The sequence below is a fragment of the Erpetoichthys calabaricus genome, chromosome 5, assembly GCF_900747795.2.
Source record: "Erpetoichthys calabaricus chromosome 5, fErpCal1.3, whole genome shotgun sequence".
Lineage (NCBI taxonomy): Eukaryota > Metazoa > Chordata > Cladistia > Polypteriformes > Polypteridae > Erpetoichthys > Erpetoichthys calabaricus.
This window is the reverse complement of record NC_041398.2, coordinates 184487306-184508263: the sequence shown is the minus strand read 5'-3', so window position 1 is coordinate 184508263 and position 20958 is coordinate 184487306. Positions and strand designations below refer to the sequence as shown.

At 36.2% G+C, this 20958-nt stretch overlaps 1 protein-coding gene across 10 annotated transcripts in view; it reads right to left on the bottom strand.

The window, feature by feature from the left end:
- The window catches only part of mapk10 (mitogen-activated protein kinase 10), a 402326-nt gene that overhangs the window by 18218 nt on the left and 363150 nt on the right, over positions 1–20958 (bottom strand). For 6 of the 10 annotated variants that reach the window (XM_051928085.1, XM_051928086.1, XM_051928092.1 and 3 more), the window contains 3 exons: positions 18309–18341; positions 14748–14811; positions 10126–10203 (listed from right to left, as the gene is read on the bottom strand). In XM_051928085.1, the coding sequence (XP_051784045.1) occupies positions 10126–10203; positions 14748–14811; positions 18309–18341 (175 nt within the window). Of the gene's footprint in view, positions 1–10096; positions 10204–14747; positions 14812–18308; positions 18342–20958 lie in introns of all 10 variants that reach the window. The other 4 variants (XM_051928090.1, XM_051928091.1, XM_051928087.1 and 1 more) reach the window with 2 other exon arrangements.

The window sequence follows — 20958 nt, the reverse complement described above, 5'->3', positions numbered from 1 at the left end:
TGGTAAGCCAGGGAGATGTCTGTTTTAAAAGGGATGCACCAGGGCTTGTGAGATTTTAGAAAAATGCTTCCCTGCCTTAGCTCTTAACCTCGTTTTTATGGATTTAATCATTGTGGATTTTTAATCTCTTCACAGTTTCACTGATTTTATGAATTATTTATTTATTGAAGTTTTTGAAATGCACTGCACTTTTTGAAAACTTTGTTTTTGGATTGTTTTAATAAAAGCACTATTCATTTTTTGCAGCTAACCCTTCCTATGTAAGTGTGTCCTCATTTGCCCGGCTCGTTGTGGCTATGACTATCGATGATCCAGGTTCAAGAGGCTCCCAGGTGGAACAGGCAGTGTGGAGATGACCTGGACGATCACACAGTGAAAGTATACCTTGCTTTATGGATCGGAGTTATTAATCAAGGGGCTATCTCTGCATCTCATGATCTGATTACAGTACATAGTTATTAGATTTCCGCATTCAGATTTTCATGTTTATTTTCTTCCAAAGCATGTGTTTTCCACTTCCAGTTTAGCTGATCAATTTACTCTGCATGTGAACTCCTTGAGTGGTAAATCTGTCACTGACCCTTTGTTTCTGCTGGAGTGTTTCAATATTGTGCAAAGACCGTGGTCATAAACGTTAACTTAGCCCCTTAAGTGAATGCTTTATACATTTTCATGCAGAAGATTTTTCATTCAGTGATCATAAAACTGCTCTTTTTGATATTCATTTGCCCATGATTATGTATAAATGGAAAAATTGTGCTTATAAGATTATTGGGTCAAAAAATTTAATTTCCTTGTCGGCTTTTAAAATCTCAGGGTGGCAGAAATCATGCGCAACAGGCAGGAATTAATAATGGACAGGACACCAGACCAATTAAAGAGAATACTCATCTTTACACTCACTCATATTAGGAGAACTTTAAGTCACCAGCATAGCATACATGCTTTTGGCATGGTTGATGTACTCTGGGAAAAATCCCTAAGGTCAAAAGCAGAATATGTAAATTTCACACACAAACTAAGCCTGGAACCAAACCCAGGCTCCTAGAACTGTGAGGCAGCAATGTCAACCACTGTGCCACCGTCCTGCTTTAAATGCAACATTATTTTAAAAAATGTTATTTCTGTGAATGTTCGGAAATTGTGAATGTCAACTAATACTCCATTAATTGGCAATAATACATTGTTATCATTTATTTACTGTCTGACACTTGCAAGGTCTCATTTTTACACACATCATTGTGTTATACTCTGTGTGGTATAATCTATTAACTTCAATATTTTATAAAACAACTGACTTTGAAATGTTCAGTCATGCTTATAAAGAGCATCTGCAGAGCTGATGGTGCTGCACAGCCTTTCTAATTTGCAGTCAAGATTAAAGTAGAAAGGAGTAATCAAACAGTCCTGTTTCGGATCTGCAAAGCACTTCATTTCTGTCCTAACTGTCATCGACACCAAGCTTCTGTTCCATGCCAGCATCCCTCAAACACATCCTTAACGTGGTGCAAGTTCAGCTTTACTCAAACACTTGGAGACACAGCCAAGTTTTTAAGTTCCTTGCATCAACCTTTGAGACCAAGCAAGTTGCAATCAATTCTCTACTTCCAAGGACATTTAAACCTTGAAAAACAACAGCCTTCATCCTTGAGGGGAAATACAAACAAAAATGTTTTTTCACCCTCAGAAGCAGGGTCACTTACACTTGGCCTGTAACTGGGAGATAAAGGTAGACATTGACAAACAGCTCACCTTTCTATCAGAGATTGCTGTTACATTTAGTAATTAAAACTGCTTAAAATTATCAGCAACAAGATAACAGATGTTAGATTTGTCAGAAAATGAAATATAACAAAAGTAAAATAACATACATGACAAAGTATACATTACAATACAAAAATATGCTATGCAGCTGAGTGTGAAGCGGCTGGGATGGGAATCAGCACCTCCAAATCCGAGACCATGGTCCTCAGCCAGAAAAGGGTGGAGTGCCCTCTCAGGGTTGGGAGCGAGATCCTGCCTCAAGTGGAGGAATTCAAGTATCTCGGGGTCTTGTTCACGAATGAGGGAAGAATGGAGCGTGAGATCGACAGGCTCTGCATCGGTCTGTCGTGGTGAAAAAGGAGCTGAGCCGTAAGGCAAAGCTCTCAATTTACCAGTCGATCTATGTTCCTACCCTCACCTATGATCATGAGCTATGGGTAGTGACTGAAAGAATGAGATCGCGAATACAAGCGGCTGAAATGAGTTTCCTCCGCAGGGTGTCTGGGCTCTCCCTTAAAGATAGGGTGAGAAGCTCAGTCATCCGGGAGGGGCTCAGAGTAGAGCCACTGCTCCTCCGCATCGAGAGGAGTCAGATGAGGCGGCTCGGGCATCTGATCAGGATGCCTCCTGGACGCCTCCCTGGTGAGGTGTTCTGGGCACGTCCAACCGGGAGGAGGCCCCGGGGAAGACCCAGGACACGCTGGAGGGACTATGTCTCCCGGCTGGCCTGGGAACGCCTCGGGATTCTCCCGGAAGAGCTAGAAGAAGTGGCCGGGGAGAGGGAAGTCTGGGTATCTCTGCTCAAGCTACTGCTCCCGCGACCCAACCTTGGATAAGCGGAAGAGGATGGATGGATGGCTACGTGTTTGGAAGGGGTGCCCAGTTGGCAAGGTGTTTGTGCTATCATGTGTGATCTACGAGAAGTGGAATGTTTAGAGGAACCAGCACAACAGTGAAGGGAGGAATGTGAAAACATCAAGACAAGGTCTCTGAAGTTCACCAGGACCACAAGAACAAAGGAACAAACACATGGTCAGCCATGGAGGGCCTTAAGGTTGTCCGGTGACAGAAAAAGGGCTGCTCTTCTTCCTGGAGGTTGCAATGAGGAAAATCTACAGTATTTAGAAAAAGCATTCTTTAAGATCAAGAAAGACAAAAAGATACTTCACTGCATCGGGGACGAGTAGCTCTACATGAGGGTCATCTGGAGTTTTTGTTCCCCCATTACAGCGTGAAGACTGGAAATAGAAGGACACTCTTTAAGGCAATTCAGTCATGCCTGTGAAATGCATGGATTTGTTATGGTGTTTTCCATCTGCCTCACTGTGAGAGACAAAACTCACTCAATACACAGTACCTGAAAAATTCTTAAATGGCATTTTCTGAACACTTAACTCACTACTCGGTATCAGAAGAAAAATAAACCCCCTTTCCTGTACCTTCCTATAGTAAGCGCCATATCAAGACTCTATACGGGCAGATATGCACTAAAACTGTCATTATTTATTGTTGGTGCAAAAGCAGGGTAAGTGACTTGCTCAGGGTCACACAGTACGCTGAGTGTAATTCAACCAGAAACACTGGGGTCTGAGGTCTAATTCAAAGACAAAATAAGTTAATTTAATGAGAATTCACTAACTGGGTATGTAGGAAGACTGCCCAAATACCACCACACATTAGGCTCAGTCAAATTAGATTTGTCAGTTACTTTAATGTTTCACTGCAACTGTTCGCTCCAGACATGCATATACATAAGTGAATCTTTTTATACAGCTATCATCAAACATGGCTTAACTAACCAAAAAACTAAGTCATTTTTTAGAGGTAAAAAATATTCTTTTTAGTCTGTCGAGACATTTCGACTGGATATGACAGAAGGAATAATTGCACATATTTGTCAGACAGGTTATTCTTCTTAAAGACATTCAAAAAGAGCTCCATTTCTGTCGAATTTTAGAGCTTTGATGTTTACCCGCTGTGCTGCTGGTTATAGAATTGTTGTATCAGCAGAATATTAACAACCTGGACACACAGCATAGACAGCTACAGTTTTTTATTACATAAACTTGGATAAAGTGCTCTTGTTTTAAGTGAGAAGCACTTTGAAAAATTTGATTATGTGACCAAGTGTTCTCGAAGCACTGGACCTACTTTATCCAATTCACTATTGGGAAGTGCTGCAGCGTCTCCAGGAAGCATTAGATCCAGGTAAGGACCAAGCAATCACTCATGTTGGGCTAACACAGAGTTGCCAGTTAAGTGAAGGAGGAGATGTGAAAGGCAACAGAGCCATGAAACAGCAGAGGGCCAACTGCCACCCAATTTTCAGCATTCTCTGCACAAGACTGAATTTTAAAAACAGCCTGTTGTTGTATGATAGTGATTAGATTAAGAAAGGATTTGAACTTTCTAAAAATATTATGTTTAATAGTTTAGTTCTTACCCTTTAAATTTATGGACAAGGTTTCTGCACCTTGCTGTTCTTCAGAACCTTTACAATAACTCTTTACATTTAATGTTCTTCCTGCATGAGTGCTGTGTTACACACAATCATTAAAGACTAAAGAAATTAATCCACAAAAGAAAGGGCCAGGCAGTAGAAGACTATTGGCACCTATTCTGTTTTGTTGTTTTAATTGTGTTTAAATCTTAAAATGTTAAGAAAATGAGGGGCATCAATGTCTTAATTTGGACAAGAAATATAAAACTTCCATTAAGTTGCTAATTGTATTAGGGATTCTGTCTTACTTTACAGCAGATGACATTTTGAACTTTTCGGAGGTCAGCTGAAGTTCCCATTATCCACCTTGCAGTTCCACTGATTGTCCTTCCACTTCATAGCAATTTTTTTTTAAATTCTGTGCTAATACGTGACACATTCATTATTTATGAAAGAAGGAGCTGTACAATATGGGTGTGATGTCAGGAAATTTCTAGCAGTACACCCACAACAACTGCATGGGTAGTTACTCACTCATCTCACTCACTCACTCTCCACTGTACAAGATTGGAGAAGTCGGAATATTAACACTGTGCGGCACAATGAATCCACTCTCCTTTCCTCTTGTTTTTTTTCCCATTTACTTTCCCTGATCCTATTCTTACCTTTTGACATATTATAGGCATCTATTGTACAAAACAACCTCCCACCTGGATGCAGGGGAGGATTTCAGTGGAGAACAGCTTTGTATGTGGCTTTGTGTGAAGTGTGTGGCAATCAGGAACACCAGAGCATCACCCCACCACTATGACTAAAAATTCAGGTTAGAAATATTAGAAACAATTTGACGAGAACAGGCCCTTCAGCCCAAGAAAGTTTGACAATCTTATCCATTTAATTTCTAAAAAATAAAATCATATTGAGATGTGAAAGTTCCTAAAGTCTTACCACATGACTTGGTAGCTTATTCCATGTATCTCTGGTTCTCTGTGTGAAGAAAACAACCTAAGGTTTGTGCGATATTTACCCTAAACAAATTACCAGCTGTGTCCCCGTGTTTTTGTTGAACTAATTTTAAAGTAACTGTTTCATCCCACTGCCCTATTTCCATTCATAATTTTAAACACTTCAATCACATCACCTCTTAATCTCCATTTGCTTAAACTGAAACTCTTTTCATTTTTCCTCATAATGTATACCTGCAGTTCCAGTATCAGCCCAATCACTCTTACCTAGACTTTTTCTAGCACTGCTATGTCTTTTTTGGAGCTCAGAGACCAAAAGCACACAGTACTTCAGGTGAGGCCTCACCAGCTCTATAAGGCTCGAGTATAACCTTGACTTGAAAGATGGAAAAGTACAACTATTGGTCTACACAAAACAAACATTTGTACAAATTTGCTAAACATAATCTGGTGAATGAACATGATTAAACACAAATAAATATACTTCTTGGCAAAGCTTTTATTATCATCGAAATTGTTCTAATGGAGAAATTATCTGAATAGAATTGACAAGTCTGTTGGGCTAAATGACTTGTCTTCATCAAAACTGTTCTAATGTCCTCCTATTCTAATGAACCTAAGTAAGACATGACGCATTTATAGAATTACACTCTTTAATCATGCAGTATTACACTGTACTATGGAGGAATATTTCAGGCATCAGTACCATCTTAAAAATTTTAGCGAAGGAAATCAGACACGAATTCTGAGACCTCTTATCATCTTCTGTTTAAAAATGAGAGTTACTTACCCGTGGTCTGGTCATTGGGGTCTTGTTGGTGACGGCTCTGGCAGCCTGGGGATTACCAGCGATATTCTCGTCGTTTCAGTCTTTGTGAGCCTTGCCAGTCAGGATGCTGAGATATGGAACTGATGGCCTGCCCCAGGCTCACCATTTTCACCGTTAAGAGGTGGTGAGGTTTTGACCCTTAGTCTGTGGCGAGTAGTGTGCCCTTTCGAAGAGGCCATTCACCGTCTCTCCAGCCAATTACGCCTCCTCCAAATACTGTTTTCGATTTTGGACCCAGTATGTTGGGTCAGCTGTCTTCAGACAATGCAGTGCTTCCCTACCTGCCGGCTTTTCTGGCTGTTTTTTTCCCCATTTCTGAAACTTGGTGTGGGGAACGGCTGTGTGGGATTACGGTCTGGGTTTTGGTTACAATAAAAATGTTTTGCAGGTCCCCGCCAAGCAGACAGCAAGAAATCCTGCTGACTACACCAACTGTAATGACAAGGTAGCACCACTAAGCCTCAAACCACAGACACAGTAATACTCAATACAACTCCAGAATTTTTAATTGCCAAAACACTTTCTTCACACAAACACCAGTACAAATAAACCATTCATTTCCTCCACTAAAAGAGCGTTGCCCATTGCCTCCTGTATCTGACTCGATCTAAGTGAGGCAGGTGGCTTTTTTTTAAGCTAGTCACGGGAATTGGTTCCAGTCTCCTGTCCAAGTTATCTGAACCACGGCAGACCTTCCCCAGCATGGCACTGTTTTGGACCCCTAAGACCCTGGTAGGGCTGCAACTCTCTATACTCCAATTCTCAGGCCACCTTGTGGGTGTCCTGATCAGGTTTATCTCTAAGGAACACTGTCAATTGCAGTACAGGGGAATGAACTGCTCCCAGTGAGCCTGTTCGCCAGATCTTTCCTTTATGGCCTCATGACCTGGTATAAATCCTTCCTTTGTCCTTGACAGGATGCCTGTCCTTCCTTCCTAGTACCTACATTAGAACAAATAATAATGCATGCAACTTTTAAGGCATTCATTCAGTATATTTAGTAAGACCCATGAAATGCACTAATTTTTCTAGAAAAGGTAAGCATATTATCTCTGGTATTTTATTGTTCATAATAATGCATAAGGCAACTTTTATTAATTCTAATGAAAAGAACACCACTTAAGAAGTTATTATTAAGTAATAAAAGAACAGGACCTGAGGTATACATTTCTTGAAAATTAACTTTGTGCTGACCACAAATACATAAAAGAGATGATAAATATAATTCTATCTTGAAAGAATTGTACACAAGAAACAAAAGTCTACTGCTAAATTGTACATATTTTTCTCCTAATAAAATATTTCATACTTTGTGCCATGGAAGAACATTTTTACGTGTGCGCATGTTTAAAAAATAAGACTATTTGTACTGATCCTGCTTAATATTTTTTTAAAGGGAGGCAAGAACCAAAACTTACCCTGGCAGCATCAGACACAAGTCTGAGCAAGGTGCCAGTTAATCACAGGGCACATTCACAGCTGCTTGTACAGGGTTAGTGTAGTCAAAAAAGGTAACACGCGTGTGTTTGAAAACCCCACAGATACATTGGGAGTGCATGAAAATTTCAAACAGTGCTGGGCTGAACACTGAACCCAAGAACTGTGAGACTGCAACTACTTTACCATGGCCACTCTTGTTGTAGTTTGATACTGATAGTAATTAAAAACTAAACTGTAAAACATTTGAATTCTTAGAATATTTTTGAAAGGATCTAGCTAAGATTAAGGAACTCAAAGTACATGGTAAATTATGCTTTCAAAGATTTGCCAAGTTTATTCATTTTACCTGACAAAATACCAACATCTGTGCTATACACCTTTTCTACATGTATTTTAACGTCATATTAATGTGCAATTTATCACATAATATTTTGAAATCATGCAAAATACTGCAGCTTTCTAGCTTTAACTTGCAAATAAATGTATTTCTAATTAGATCACTCGAGCACACGCATATCAAGAACAGACATTAAAAAGAAAAACCCAAGAAGATGTTTTAGTTTAATTCATACTGCCCTCTGCTGTAAAATAGTTGGAACAGCCACCCACAAACCCAGCCTTCATTTTATGCACAATATAGGTCTACATGTGTTTACATCAACACAAATTCTGTATATAGAAAGTACTCAAAAATATATTTAAATGTAATGATTTCTGAGGGTTGCCTAAATAGTCTCTTATGGTTGACTATCTTTGACTGAATGTTTTTATAGCTATTTATTCTAAATATTTTCTACAGAGACTACTGTTTCCAGGATGACACCTAGTAACATCATTCTGCTTAATCACAGCTAAGGTTCACAAAACAACACTCCTGCACATTCATCATACATGTGAAGGTCAGCACCAACCATTGACTTATTCATGACAGCATGCCGGCACTAGCACAAAACAATTTAAAATTATTTAGTATCCTTCACAGTAACAACCATCCTTTACATAGCTGTGTAGAACTCTTGAAAGAAGGGGAATAAGTTATAGTCGACTTAGGTATCCAGAATGTTTGTAGACTGTGCTGAAATTATGTAAGGACATCAACCATCCAGTCCACAGAGTCCACTACAACAAACAGTGTGAGTTGAGTGAGTTGAGGAGACAACCTATTGTGACTGCTGTTTATAGTGCTGATAGATGACATCATCCTGAGTCTTGCAATTATTTAAACTGGGTAACTGGTCTTGGCTGATGATGTTGCGTGAATAGCCAGTTCATAAAAAAACATGCATAGGAAACCCTTGATGCATGGGGAAAAAGGGCTCTAAAAGACAAAACGGTCTTCAATAAAGCCGGGAATAGACCTTGTAACATAGCACAGATTTCTCCAGGTCTTAATGACCGACTAACTTTTTAATCTCTCCATTCATCTTCTCTAACGGCAGCTCCTTCACACCTACCCTTGCCTTTGCCCTGTTTTTTTCTTTTTTTGACCACTTCCTTCCTGTATATGTTACCTGCTTTTTCTTTTTCAGTTGCACAACTGATGAAGGCTAAACAGCCAAAACATTGTGTCTTTAAAATTTGTCTGTGTCTGCAGATTCACGGTGACACAGCCCTACAAAAACTCTAAAAATGGAATATGTCTATAAATGAGACGAAGGCTATATCCATAACAAACTGCTAGAAATGAGAGGATTTGTTAAATCTAACTTCAAAGAGTCAAACTAGATTAAGAATGCCAAGCATCTGAGAGATACTAACAGCCAGGATGGAAGTAAAATGAACAGAAGAAGGGAAGAAGGAAGATAGTAAGACGATCAAGTTGGCTGTTAACTGACCAGAGTTTGCCTCTACACTCACTTATAGTTGTGAACCATGGACTTCAATCAGTGAGAAAAGAAGAACTCAGTTCATAGAAATGTGCAATCTTAAGCAAGTGGGACAACAGATTTGATAGAACAGGATTAGGAATTTAAAAAAATTTTTTTTTTTTTTTATATAGCGCTTTTCTCACTACTCAAAGCGCTCAGCAATTGCAGGTTAAGGGCCTTGCTTAAGGGCCCAACAGAGCAGAGTCCCTATTGGCATTTACGGGATTCGAACCGGCAACCTTCCGATTGCCAGTGCAGATCTCTAGCCTCAGAGCCACCACTCCTTTGACACAGCTTTGAAGGTTTTGACTTGTAAATAAGATACCTGAGACCCGACTGTGTGGGCTAGCCTAGGAGGGAACCCAAACAAGACAGGGGCTGAACTTGAAGTGGATGAACGACACTGAAGAAGAAGCAGATATCTGAGGTCTAAAGTGGAAGCAAGCAGTGATGTTGATTGATAATCGAGTGAAATGGCAATCTTTTTGAAAACTCTTGACAATATTAAGTATAAGAGAACTGATCTACAAGGCAACTTAACTCCATTTTTGATTGTGATTTAGAAGTTTTTGTAAGCAATACATTATACAATTTTAGAGTTTTCATACTTTCATTTTTACAGTAACATTGTGATTTCTCAATATGACAATAAAGATTAGTGAAAATTTTCAATTAAGCATGTACGGATTAAACAAAAACTGACAAGATGAGAAACATAACATGATGAATTAAACACAATGGAAATGTTATTGAATGTAATCCAAATTATTTTTTTTTTAAATTCACTTACAGAACGATTAGGTTATGTACTGAGAGTACCTGAAGGAGAGGGTTGTCCCTTCACAACACCATTTTTAGTTTTCTCCTCGAAGTTCATAACTTCTTTATAGATGAGCTCTAGAAATAAACAATACAGGACCATTTTAGTATGTGGTAAATGATCAGATGTTTTGTGTAAAAAGGTAACATCTCTTTAAATATAAAAGACACGTTGGTTTCCGTTGTTTTAAGAAAACATATGGAAAATTTCAGATTGTTGTGAAGTATATGACAATAATGAGCAGAACTCTTATGCAACACGGTTTCAGTGACCGAGGAAAGGCCACTAAACAATCAACAATGTTAATTACCATTCTGTGCAAAATGAGGATAAACAGTTTAACTTTTAAACATTCTGACTATTAGAAAGTGTAACCCAGTTGAGTATTCATGCATGACAGTGCCAAAAAAAAATCAATGTTTTGGTTCTCAAAGTTACTGATATATTTAGCACTAAAATCAAATACATCCTCCAACAACACAACATACATAAGCAATCATCAAATACAGAATTGTGAGTTTGTCCTTGTAGCCGCCGAAGTATAAGGCGAGATGAGATCAAGCACGGGTAAACGTGTGCTGAAAGAAATCTCTCAGTACAAAAGTTTGTTTTAAAAATATTTAGTGAAAGTTAAAAGCAAATAATCCACACAAGAATAAAGAAAAAAGTAGTTACACACATAGAATAAAAGGCAAAAAAAGGAAAAATGTATTTTCTCTAAACTTAGCTTTTCTTGAGAAACTTTAGTTATTTCTGTAATTAAAAGTTCTTAATTTCTTCTTCTGTATGCCTTAAGCGCACGGTTTTGCACTTAAATAAGCACGAGTTACTTCACACACTTAAAGGTCCATAGGCCCGTAGGCACGGGCACAGTTTAAATTATGCATTCTACATCTTACACATGGCAAGGCTGGTCACTAACTGAGAATATTGTTTAATCAGAGCTGTTAGAAATGGCAAGAATAAACCAATACATTCTACTTATGGGGGTTATAGGAACCTCCCATAGACTATGCTTTCTCATCTAGTAAAATATTTATGAATCTTATTTAACTAGGAAAATGGCTCTTACAGTCCTCACTATATTTACAAGAAATTAAAATGATTACTCCCATTGCCAGCATTCAATATGGTTACTCAGTCTCTGAAAATGACTTTTACTCTGGTAGGTTCATTGATGCAAGATTTAAATGGGAAAGATTGATAAGAACCGTATTCTCCTAGACCCTTATATTTTACAATGAAAGATTTTGGTCATTTGATATTACAGTAATTCTGTGAGCAGAAACTAAAGTGGAAGCCAAAAAAAAAATATATTCAAGTATTTGAAAGCAGTTACACTGTATGTACTTTTTGCATTCAATGTTGTATTTGGTTAAGCTTCACAATGGAATACTAACAACATCTCAAAACATGCATAAATGATAAGAGCTTAAATAAACTGTAGATTGCATTCTTACCCATATTGCCACTTTCTTGAATTTCAATGAATACCCTTTTGAGATCAATGAAGTGTGAGTGACCAACGGATCAATAATGAAAAAGCGCATCCCAAACCAGCTGAGGCAGCAAGACAACTCTTGATTTTTTTAATTATCCAGTCCTGATAGTCTCCAAGGTGGAGATCTTTTGAAATGACCAATCTTAACAACTGCCTTCATTGTTTTAAAATTAAATTCACTTGAAGCTGTTCACCTAGAAACTTAATTCTCACTACCCCCATCATGCTAAATTTTTAATTCGGTGATTTATTTATCAATAATTTATTAAAAAACATTTGTTTTCATTATTCTGTACAAAAATAACAGCACACTGGATGAGTGGTGTGGTTTTGGGATGGGAGGAATTTTCAGGAAATTTCCTTATACGTTATATAAATAAAGAAGACTGAATTGAGTATTTAAAAATATTGAAAAAATATTGTCATATAACATGTTTACCTCTTTAACAGATTTTTCTTTTCAGATTTGGAACTTTCTCACACATTGTAACTCTAATTAGTGTTTTAAAAAGTTAACAGTTACGCTTAAATTAACATCATGCTTATAAATCACAACTGTTTATTGGAGAATTTAATAGAACTTTACGTTACTTGTTACATGTTATTGTATCTCAAATCACTTTGAATAAAGGTGTCAGGCAAATAGGCAAATATTATTATTATTAATAATAATAAAAATAATACATTACATGGGAGTGTGGCGTCTCTTCACTAAATCCTTATTTAATTAAATGACTGCTCAGTCAGTGACAATATCATGCGTGCACACAATGATATGCAGGGAAATATTATGCTTTAGCAATTCAGAATGGGAATGGGATTAAAGATTCAGGAAATGCACCCATATGCAACTTTTCAGAAACTGTAACCCTGCTGTAGTTTCACACTTGACAGTGCCATAGGTATATTTCAAGTATGAGTTACCACTGGAAAAAAGCCCTGCCTGGTCAAAGGTAATCTTTTGATCAGAAAAGTTGGTCAGATTTTGGTCTCTTTTTTAAATTCTCTAGTTGTTTCTTACTTATTTTGTCTTTTTTTCCTTTATGGGTTTTGTTATATGAGGAATCTAATACTTAAATTAGTGTTTTGTTATGAAGGGACTTAGTAATTTTTCATCTCTTCACACACCAACATTCTTTTTTTCCTGATAGGCACTGCTTTTTTTCAATACTATGCAGTTCCTGGTTGTCCAAGATTTTGGATACAACAAAACACCTTTGTGAGAGTTAGTATTGTGTTTAGACTTTGAATTATTTCACACTCCTGTATTCGACTACTCTTTTGGATTTGCATGTTTGGGTTTGTTTACTTTTGTAGTTAGACTTTGACTCAAACTTATCACGAATTAGGATTTTGGGAACTGGATTAAATTTTTTCTCTTCTTCAACACTTTTTTCATTTTTATTGTATTTTTTTGTATTCTTAAGGTTATGAAGTTTTTAGATTGACCATTATGATATAATATTGTAATTAATATATACAGTACTTTTTATTGTTTATTATTTAGCATTTTGTCTTGCAAATCCATTTTTGTATTTGGATCTGTTCACTTTTGCAATTAGACTTTGACAATGACACAAACTTATCATGAATTAGGAATTTTCTCTGTTCTTCCACATATTTTTTTTATTGTTATTGTATTTTTTTGCATTCTTGAGGTTATGAGGTTTTGTAGTTTCACTATTATGATATAATATTGTAGTTGACACCAACTATTTCTGATTGTTTATGATTTACTGTTTGTCTTGCCACATCACTTTTGTATTTGAGTGGTTGTCTGCATTTTGTGCAGCCATTGCTGTAATGGCAGGAGGTTTCTAGGGGGCAACTGCTAGTTCTTACGCTTATTCTGCACAGAAGGAAGTTATCCAAAATTCTTGATTTTTCCAAGAGCTTTTGTGATGTAAGTGAAGTTTTCTGGTGTAATTAGGGCAAACAATCTCTAACATGTTTTCTATTGAATACACGTCTGGGTTTCAATCTAGTTTTTAAGTACAATCCTTTTCACTTCTTCTTATTGGACTTTAACCTGTCCTTAGATCTCAGTTTTATTTATAGTCATTTCCTAGTCTTGTGTATGTTGCTCTTATTGTCTGATTTCCCATAGAGTCCACTTCTAATTTAGTGGACCTTGATTTTGTGAAACATCCATTTCGTTGCTTTTTCCAGCCTTAAAGAACAAAGAAAACTATGGGGTGAAAAATGGGCTACAACCTGCTAAATAGTCAATCTAACATTAAACCCATTTGTGGCACAATTCAGCACACAGCCTATCATAGTTTGTTATGTACTGCAGATGGCACAGATATCTCAATTAATTTCCAATGCTTATAGCAAAAAACAAAAAAGTTCAGTTACAGTTGTCTAAGGAATACAACTAAAAAGGTCCTGGAGGATGGTGAGTCTCAACTGAAAATTCTGAGTCTTGAAAAACCCTCTTGAGTCTCAGTCCTGCCAAATGTCAACATTGCAGGTTGCTATGAGCAGAACTGATGATGTATTTACCATACCATACCATTTTTATTTGTTAAGCGCTTAAAAACACAGCATTACAACTGACCGAAGCGCTGATAATATAGCACTGATTTTATGGTTTAGTCCCCTCATGCCAGCCTGAATGTTGTGTTGCTGTCAAGCAGGTTCATTTCTTCAAGGCAGCAGTGCACTTATCTTTAAATGTATCTTCTGGCAAGACCACAAGGCCAAGAAAATCACTTGATGGTTCCAAGAATAAGAAAGCAAGTTCTTTTTAACGTGATGGCTTTAGCAATGCTGGATGTCTCTGCAAGCAACCAGTAAGATGAGATGATCCACTACCAGCTGTCCTTTGCTATATACTCACACCAAACCAATGTCATCCTTCAATGCATGCTGGGGGTTGTACATAAAAAAGTGTGACATAAATTTGAGCTACTTGCGGGAACACATCAGAAGAACGTGTACATTTTTCTTTTCATAATTTTTCATTTCCTAAGCAGAAATTAAACACTTTATGACTGTTAAGTATTTTAGGCAGTAAATCACCTTCAGGTAACACTGCACACAAGCAGACCATTTTGTTACTTTGATAAATGACTGATTGTGTACACTTGAAAATTAAATTAACACGCTGTGGCTTACCTTTCCATTCATCAATTGTATGTTCTCTTTCATCAAGTTGCTTATCATAAATCTGTGGAGGAGGCTGAAAAGCAAACAGAAAATGCAAAATAAGAACACACTGCTGTAAACTGAAAACTATTCTTCAAATATTGCATTTAATTTAAAACTACCATTCAGTTTCTGTTTTAGATTTCAAAAAGTTGTATCAGGTATGATCAGATTTTTAAGTAAGATAATGTTTATGTATATTGTTGGTGATGAAGAGAAAAAGGGTTAACAAACTCAATGATCTTTTCTTCACCTGATGAAAATAATGATGAGACTAAATCAAAATAAGCGGCAAGCCTGACATGCTAAAGAAGTAAAGGGATTATGAAGAAATTAATCAGTTATTACCATAAATGTTCTACTATATATCTTTCATTTCCAGTATGTACCAAACTTCTGTGTATATAGGAGACACAAGCCCTTAATTGTCATACTTCAGGTAAGTTTGCTCTACCACTCATTTAGCTATCAACGTTCATCCTCATAATTGTACTGCAGGTCACTAACAATGCCAGGCAAGCGTTGGCATGTTTATTGTTTTTCTACTTAAAGACAGTGACTAGGGATGACGAGTCTATAATTATAAGAGAGCATACAACTTTAAAGTGTATTCAAAATTTATACTGGATCTCACTTTTGGTCTGCCAAGACAAATGCCTGAGGCCACTGCACACTTAATGTGGAAGTGGACCAGAAACACAAGTCAGGTATCTGGGGTGTTCATCATGGATGACCAAAGTTTGTTTTTCTGTGCTGATGTGATAGTGAGACACTAGTTAAAAATAAACAGAATAGGAAACATTGTAGTGATCTGTCAAATCAGCAAGAAAAAAACATTTACGGAATATGAACAATTTTTTCTAAGTAAACAGTGTCACAATTTAAGTGGTGATCATAACAATTTGATACCCTTACGATTATTTTAATGTCTATTTATTATTGTTTACCTTTGTGTTGTGCGATAATAATGTCATTAATCCATCATTTTGGAGTTTTAGGCATCATGATGGCACACATTATAGGGAGTGTCCTATATACTGTATACCGTATGTGTGTGTGTAATATCACTGAGTGAGACACAGTCACATGAGTTTGGCAGTCATTTTATTTATAGGAATACTCCACCCAAAAATGATTAATTATTGTTACTTACCCCATGTTACAAAAGGAGATAACCATGATTCTGATCAATGTCTTCAATGTGGACCACTGGGGCCTAATTGCTTAACAACAGCAAACAGTATATAAAAAATCCACTACAAGCCTCAATTTACTCATCTTATAATCTACATGCAGGTTTTCCAGTCGTATAATGATCTTATGAACCTGTCAAAAGCTGGGTCTTCAGTTCAAAAGCTTGATCCCATTTAATGGGCACTACTCTAATTTTCTAATTACCAGTATTTATCACTTTTGACATTATAACAATATGACTGGATGAATGACATGTTTATTATGCAACACACTAATAATGTTTGCTGTAAGTACTGGTCTCCTTTAAAGGCCATATGTTAGAAATTTTCTTATCGCTATTTTATTTTGACTATTCATTTTTGGCCATTTTCACAAAACAATCATTGTTTTTGAGTGGAGTATTCCGTTAAGGTTGAGACGCATGCTCAGTAATTGTGTATTTATTGTTTCAATAAAGCAAAGACCCTTTTTCTAGTGAAGGGAAGTTTATCTCACAATTCCTTTTTGGGGGTTGCTGACTTATGCTATTGACCACTGTATGCTCTGCTTCAAATTTGTCTTTTATTTTGAATTGATTGCCAAACTTTCTATCCTCCAATGTTTTGAACTCAGCTCTGTCCAGATCACTCTTCTTGATTTCGCTTTTAAGTAGCACCACCTCACTCTGATTCTGTCATGTTTTTGCATTCCAATCTTTATGGAAAAATCAAAATGTTTGAATAAGTCTATTAATCCAGTGCACATATTTAACATATGAAAATCAACATATTAACAAAGAATATGTGAAAACATAAAAAAAAAAAAAAAAACAAAATCACAGAACAACATCATTCAGGCAACACAATATTTGCCAAGCGGAAACAGCAGCTCCCAGAAACCTTTAGTTAAAAGCAGTTTGTCCATTTTACAAAATTTGTTTAAAACAGACATATTTCAATTTAATACAGATGTACAGCAGTAAGTAAATAAAAAACGATAACTGCCTGATACTGCTTATTTTAAAAAAATCATGTCCCATTATTTATAAAAACAGTCAAGTTTCTGATGATTCTCTATCAAATATCATGCAAAATATGGAAAAACATGCCTTAATAAACTATCACAGAAAAATTATGTATTTTAATAAAAGCATATTTGTTAAATATTTGTATCGAAACTGCACTTTTCCCTGACATATCAAGATATCTGGTGAGACCATTTAAATCATAAGGTTTTGAAATAAACTGCTAAGTTTTTCAACCTGGAAAAATGAACATCAACTATTGCTCTCACCATTCTGTCAGATCCTGCACCTTTAACACTTATGACAAAATGACAGAAGCAATGAAATGCTTTGGCTACATCAGAATGTCTGATGCATGGCCAGCAGGTAGAAGTAAAAGCCACTTTTGAGCCGGTCAGTAGTGCAAGTTGGTTGGAAATAAGAAAGATTTCAAAAACCTAGAAAAGGCAAATCTCTGCTTTTCCAAAATAATTCTTGCAATCCATAAATATTCAGGGCTCTTTAAAATTCCAGTTGTAAATGTTTATTACTTTTTTGATTAGGGTTTTATAGTGATACTAGTACTAGGGTGTTGTACCGTGTTAGCCATTATGGATGTAGAAAGAAGTCAAGCAAAATGACACCTTTTATTGGCTAACTAAAACGATTACAATATGCAAGCTTTCGAGGCAACTCAGGCCTCTTGTTCAGGCACGATGAATTTCACGTGAGTTGCCTGGAAAGCTTGCATATTGTAATCTTTTTAATTAGCCAATAAAAGGTGTCATTTTGCTTGACTTCTCACTATAGTGATACTACTATAGGAAGATGGTTGGTGAATACTGTATATATATAAAAGTAGGTAACCACCTAAATAATCAGATTGTGATTCAGAACTAAGAATGTGATATTGTACTCCTATCTTCACTATAGGGGTGAAACACATGTCGTGTACTCTGTATTATTTGGCTGATACTGTATCACATATCTATGATCTGCTTCTCACAACTGAGGGGACGTGGCGGATGTTTGCCGACTGGGCGACCAACCACAAGCGTTACCTGAAAGGTAACTATGTAAATAATCAGACTGCAATTCAGAACTAAGAATGTAATGTACAATAATGTACAAGATCAGTCTGCTCCAGATTAAAATGGCATGTATCTCTGATATCTGAAGAGACGAATTATGTATATCTATGCACTATAAAGCCAAAATTAATACCATTTACACACATGCATAAAATAAAATTACAGAAAAGAAACAGAAAAAAGCTTCATCACTTTTCTTACCACTGCCAAGAAGACATATCCAATAAATTAACAATTTGTTAAGGTAGAATATTACTTATTTACCATGGAAGTTTGGATGTGATCTGAGTCCTTCAACTGCATGAGAATAACAGCAGAAAGGGGAGAAAAACAATAGATACAAATGAAGGATGCTATTAACTGTTCATAGTATTTTCATCTTTTGAATAAAACAAGACATCTTTGGCAGCTTGAGGTTATATGCTGGTTTTCTCACTAAGGTCTTTCTATTAGTTACCTTGTGGAATTGTACTTTTTTTTCCACTACAGAAAATATTCTGAACCAGATTTAATATATTATTGAAACAGCAAAAAAAATTATACCCAGCTTTTTGTTGTTTTTTTTTGTATTACTTCTTACTCTATCAATGGAAAACACATACTGGGGAAATGATTGAGTGCTACTAGGAAGCGAGTTGAATGATAGAATAATATCATATTATTAATGAAATTATATTATTTATCTTTTCCACTTCCAAATAAAATAGATACCCATCCATTCAATAATAAAATCACTTAATCCAGCTCAGGGTCATGGGCTGCTGGATAGTATCTTGGCAGAATCAGGGGCAAGGCAGATACTAGTCCTAGATTGGGTTTTAGTCTAACACCATGTACAAATCTGCAGTCACTCAATTTAGGGTCATGAATTTACCCACCATTCATGTTTTTGTGCTGGGAGTGAACATTCAAAATCCATTTTTCATTAAAGTCACAACATTGTATTTCTGAGTTTCAAAGGCAGTTTGCTAAACTGAACCAGTGAATTGACTTTCTATTTGTTGAAGCACCTCAGGTATACATAAACATGAGACATACTTTCCGCTTAATAATTCTTTCACATAATTTTTTCCCCTAATTGTTTTCCTCTATCAAACCACACTATGCATCGCTGTCATGAAATGAAGTGCCATAGTAGTTAATGAATGAGCTATTACTGGGCACAACACCTGACCAATGAATGAGGAGGATGGTGGGTCTTTAATTCAAAAGTTTGCTCTCATGTCAGCATACCCATCCATCTTCATGAGAAGTGGTCTATTTACAAAATTTTAGAAAAAAATTACATGTGCTAAGGACATTGTGAGAATCCAGTTGGATATATGACACATGGATTATGAGATAAAATGAATGAACTGAAATTTTTTCATGGACATTTTGATATTGTTTCCTGATGGTTCAGCATTGGTCTGTTGTTCCAGGAACATTGTTTTCTCTTTTCTTCATAAAACCATGAGATTATGTTTTTTTAGTGGCCATTACTACAAACAACACAGGGTATGCAACATATAAAAAATAATTTTTGGTTCAAATATTCCTATAAATCTAATTCATTCAGACATATTAAAGAAATAACAAAACACGGTACAGATCAAGTCTTATACCCTGTCATCATTTTATCAAACCATTGCCAATATTTTGCACCATTAAAACTAATTTGGATTATTTACTTGGAAATGGCTTTTCACACTTAGGAAAGTCTAAAGGAAGAAGTTAGAACAGTAGTAGCGATTCCCCTTAATAATTTACTTCAGAATAAAAGTGAAACCACTGTTGTGGATTTTTTGCCTATTATGTAAATATTCATATGTTATATGCAAAGAATTAACAGTTTTATTAAGCTGCTGAACGTTTTCCTCTTTTATTAAAAGTATTTAGTTTGATTTATTTCAAGAAGGTTGCAGACAACTGTTGCTTGTGTTTGTAGTTTACACTAAATAATGCATACTTCAGTTGTTGACTTTCTGACCAAAATGGTCAAGTACAGTTCTAGTTAATGTAGTTTTAGATTTAATAAAAAATAGCATACATTCTTGGGGAGTGGTTGAAAAAAAACAAATGTTTTTATTTTGAGAGTTTAAATCTAGTTACTTTAATATTCGATTATTTATAATTACCTTCTGTTGCGTGACTGTTATGGTCTATGCAAATGTAAACAGTATCACTTTACATAAAGCCATACATCTGGTGAACCCTGAACTCTGCAGTTTACATGTGGCCAATGTTTGTGCAATGAACAGGCAATATGTTTAATTTTTTTGGCATACTACTGTCTTAATTCCTTTTACTGTTCTCACTATTACTCTGTATATAGGGTAATGACTAGTGTAGTACTCTATTGGTACTGTAGTACTGTATTGGTGAAATGCTGAAAAATAAAGGGAGCCCACACTGAGTTGGGATAATATAATGTAAATAAGGGTACACTTCAGGACATATGATGGCATTGAATTGCAGAATTACATGGTTCTTTAGAAAGGTTTCCAGTTGAAAATCATAGATATAGAAACACATCTTTTGTAGCTCATGTATTTCTGTAAAACATCCTATCTGATTGTGTTTTATGGGTACCCTTGATATGCACTAACTATCAAGCATAACTTTTCACAGCAACCCTGGAATGGATTATCATGGTGTAGGAAGTAGATGGATAGACAAAATGGTGAAATAAAGCACATAAAGTAACAGAAACAACAGATTTGGTCAGTATCACCAAGGATGCATTAATTACTCAACGTATTAACTCCTGTCCAAAGTTGGTTCAACCCTTACGCCTGATACAAATATTGCTAAAATGGGCCCTAAACCGCTTCGACCCTTAACTGAACTAAGCAAGGTTTAAAAATGGAAGACCAACATATCATTTAGTGCCGCACAACCTAAAGTCTGCTGTCCCTGAAAATAAAATGTTCAA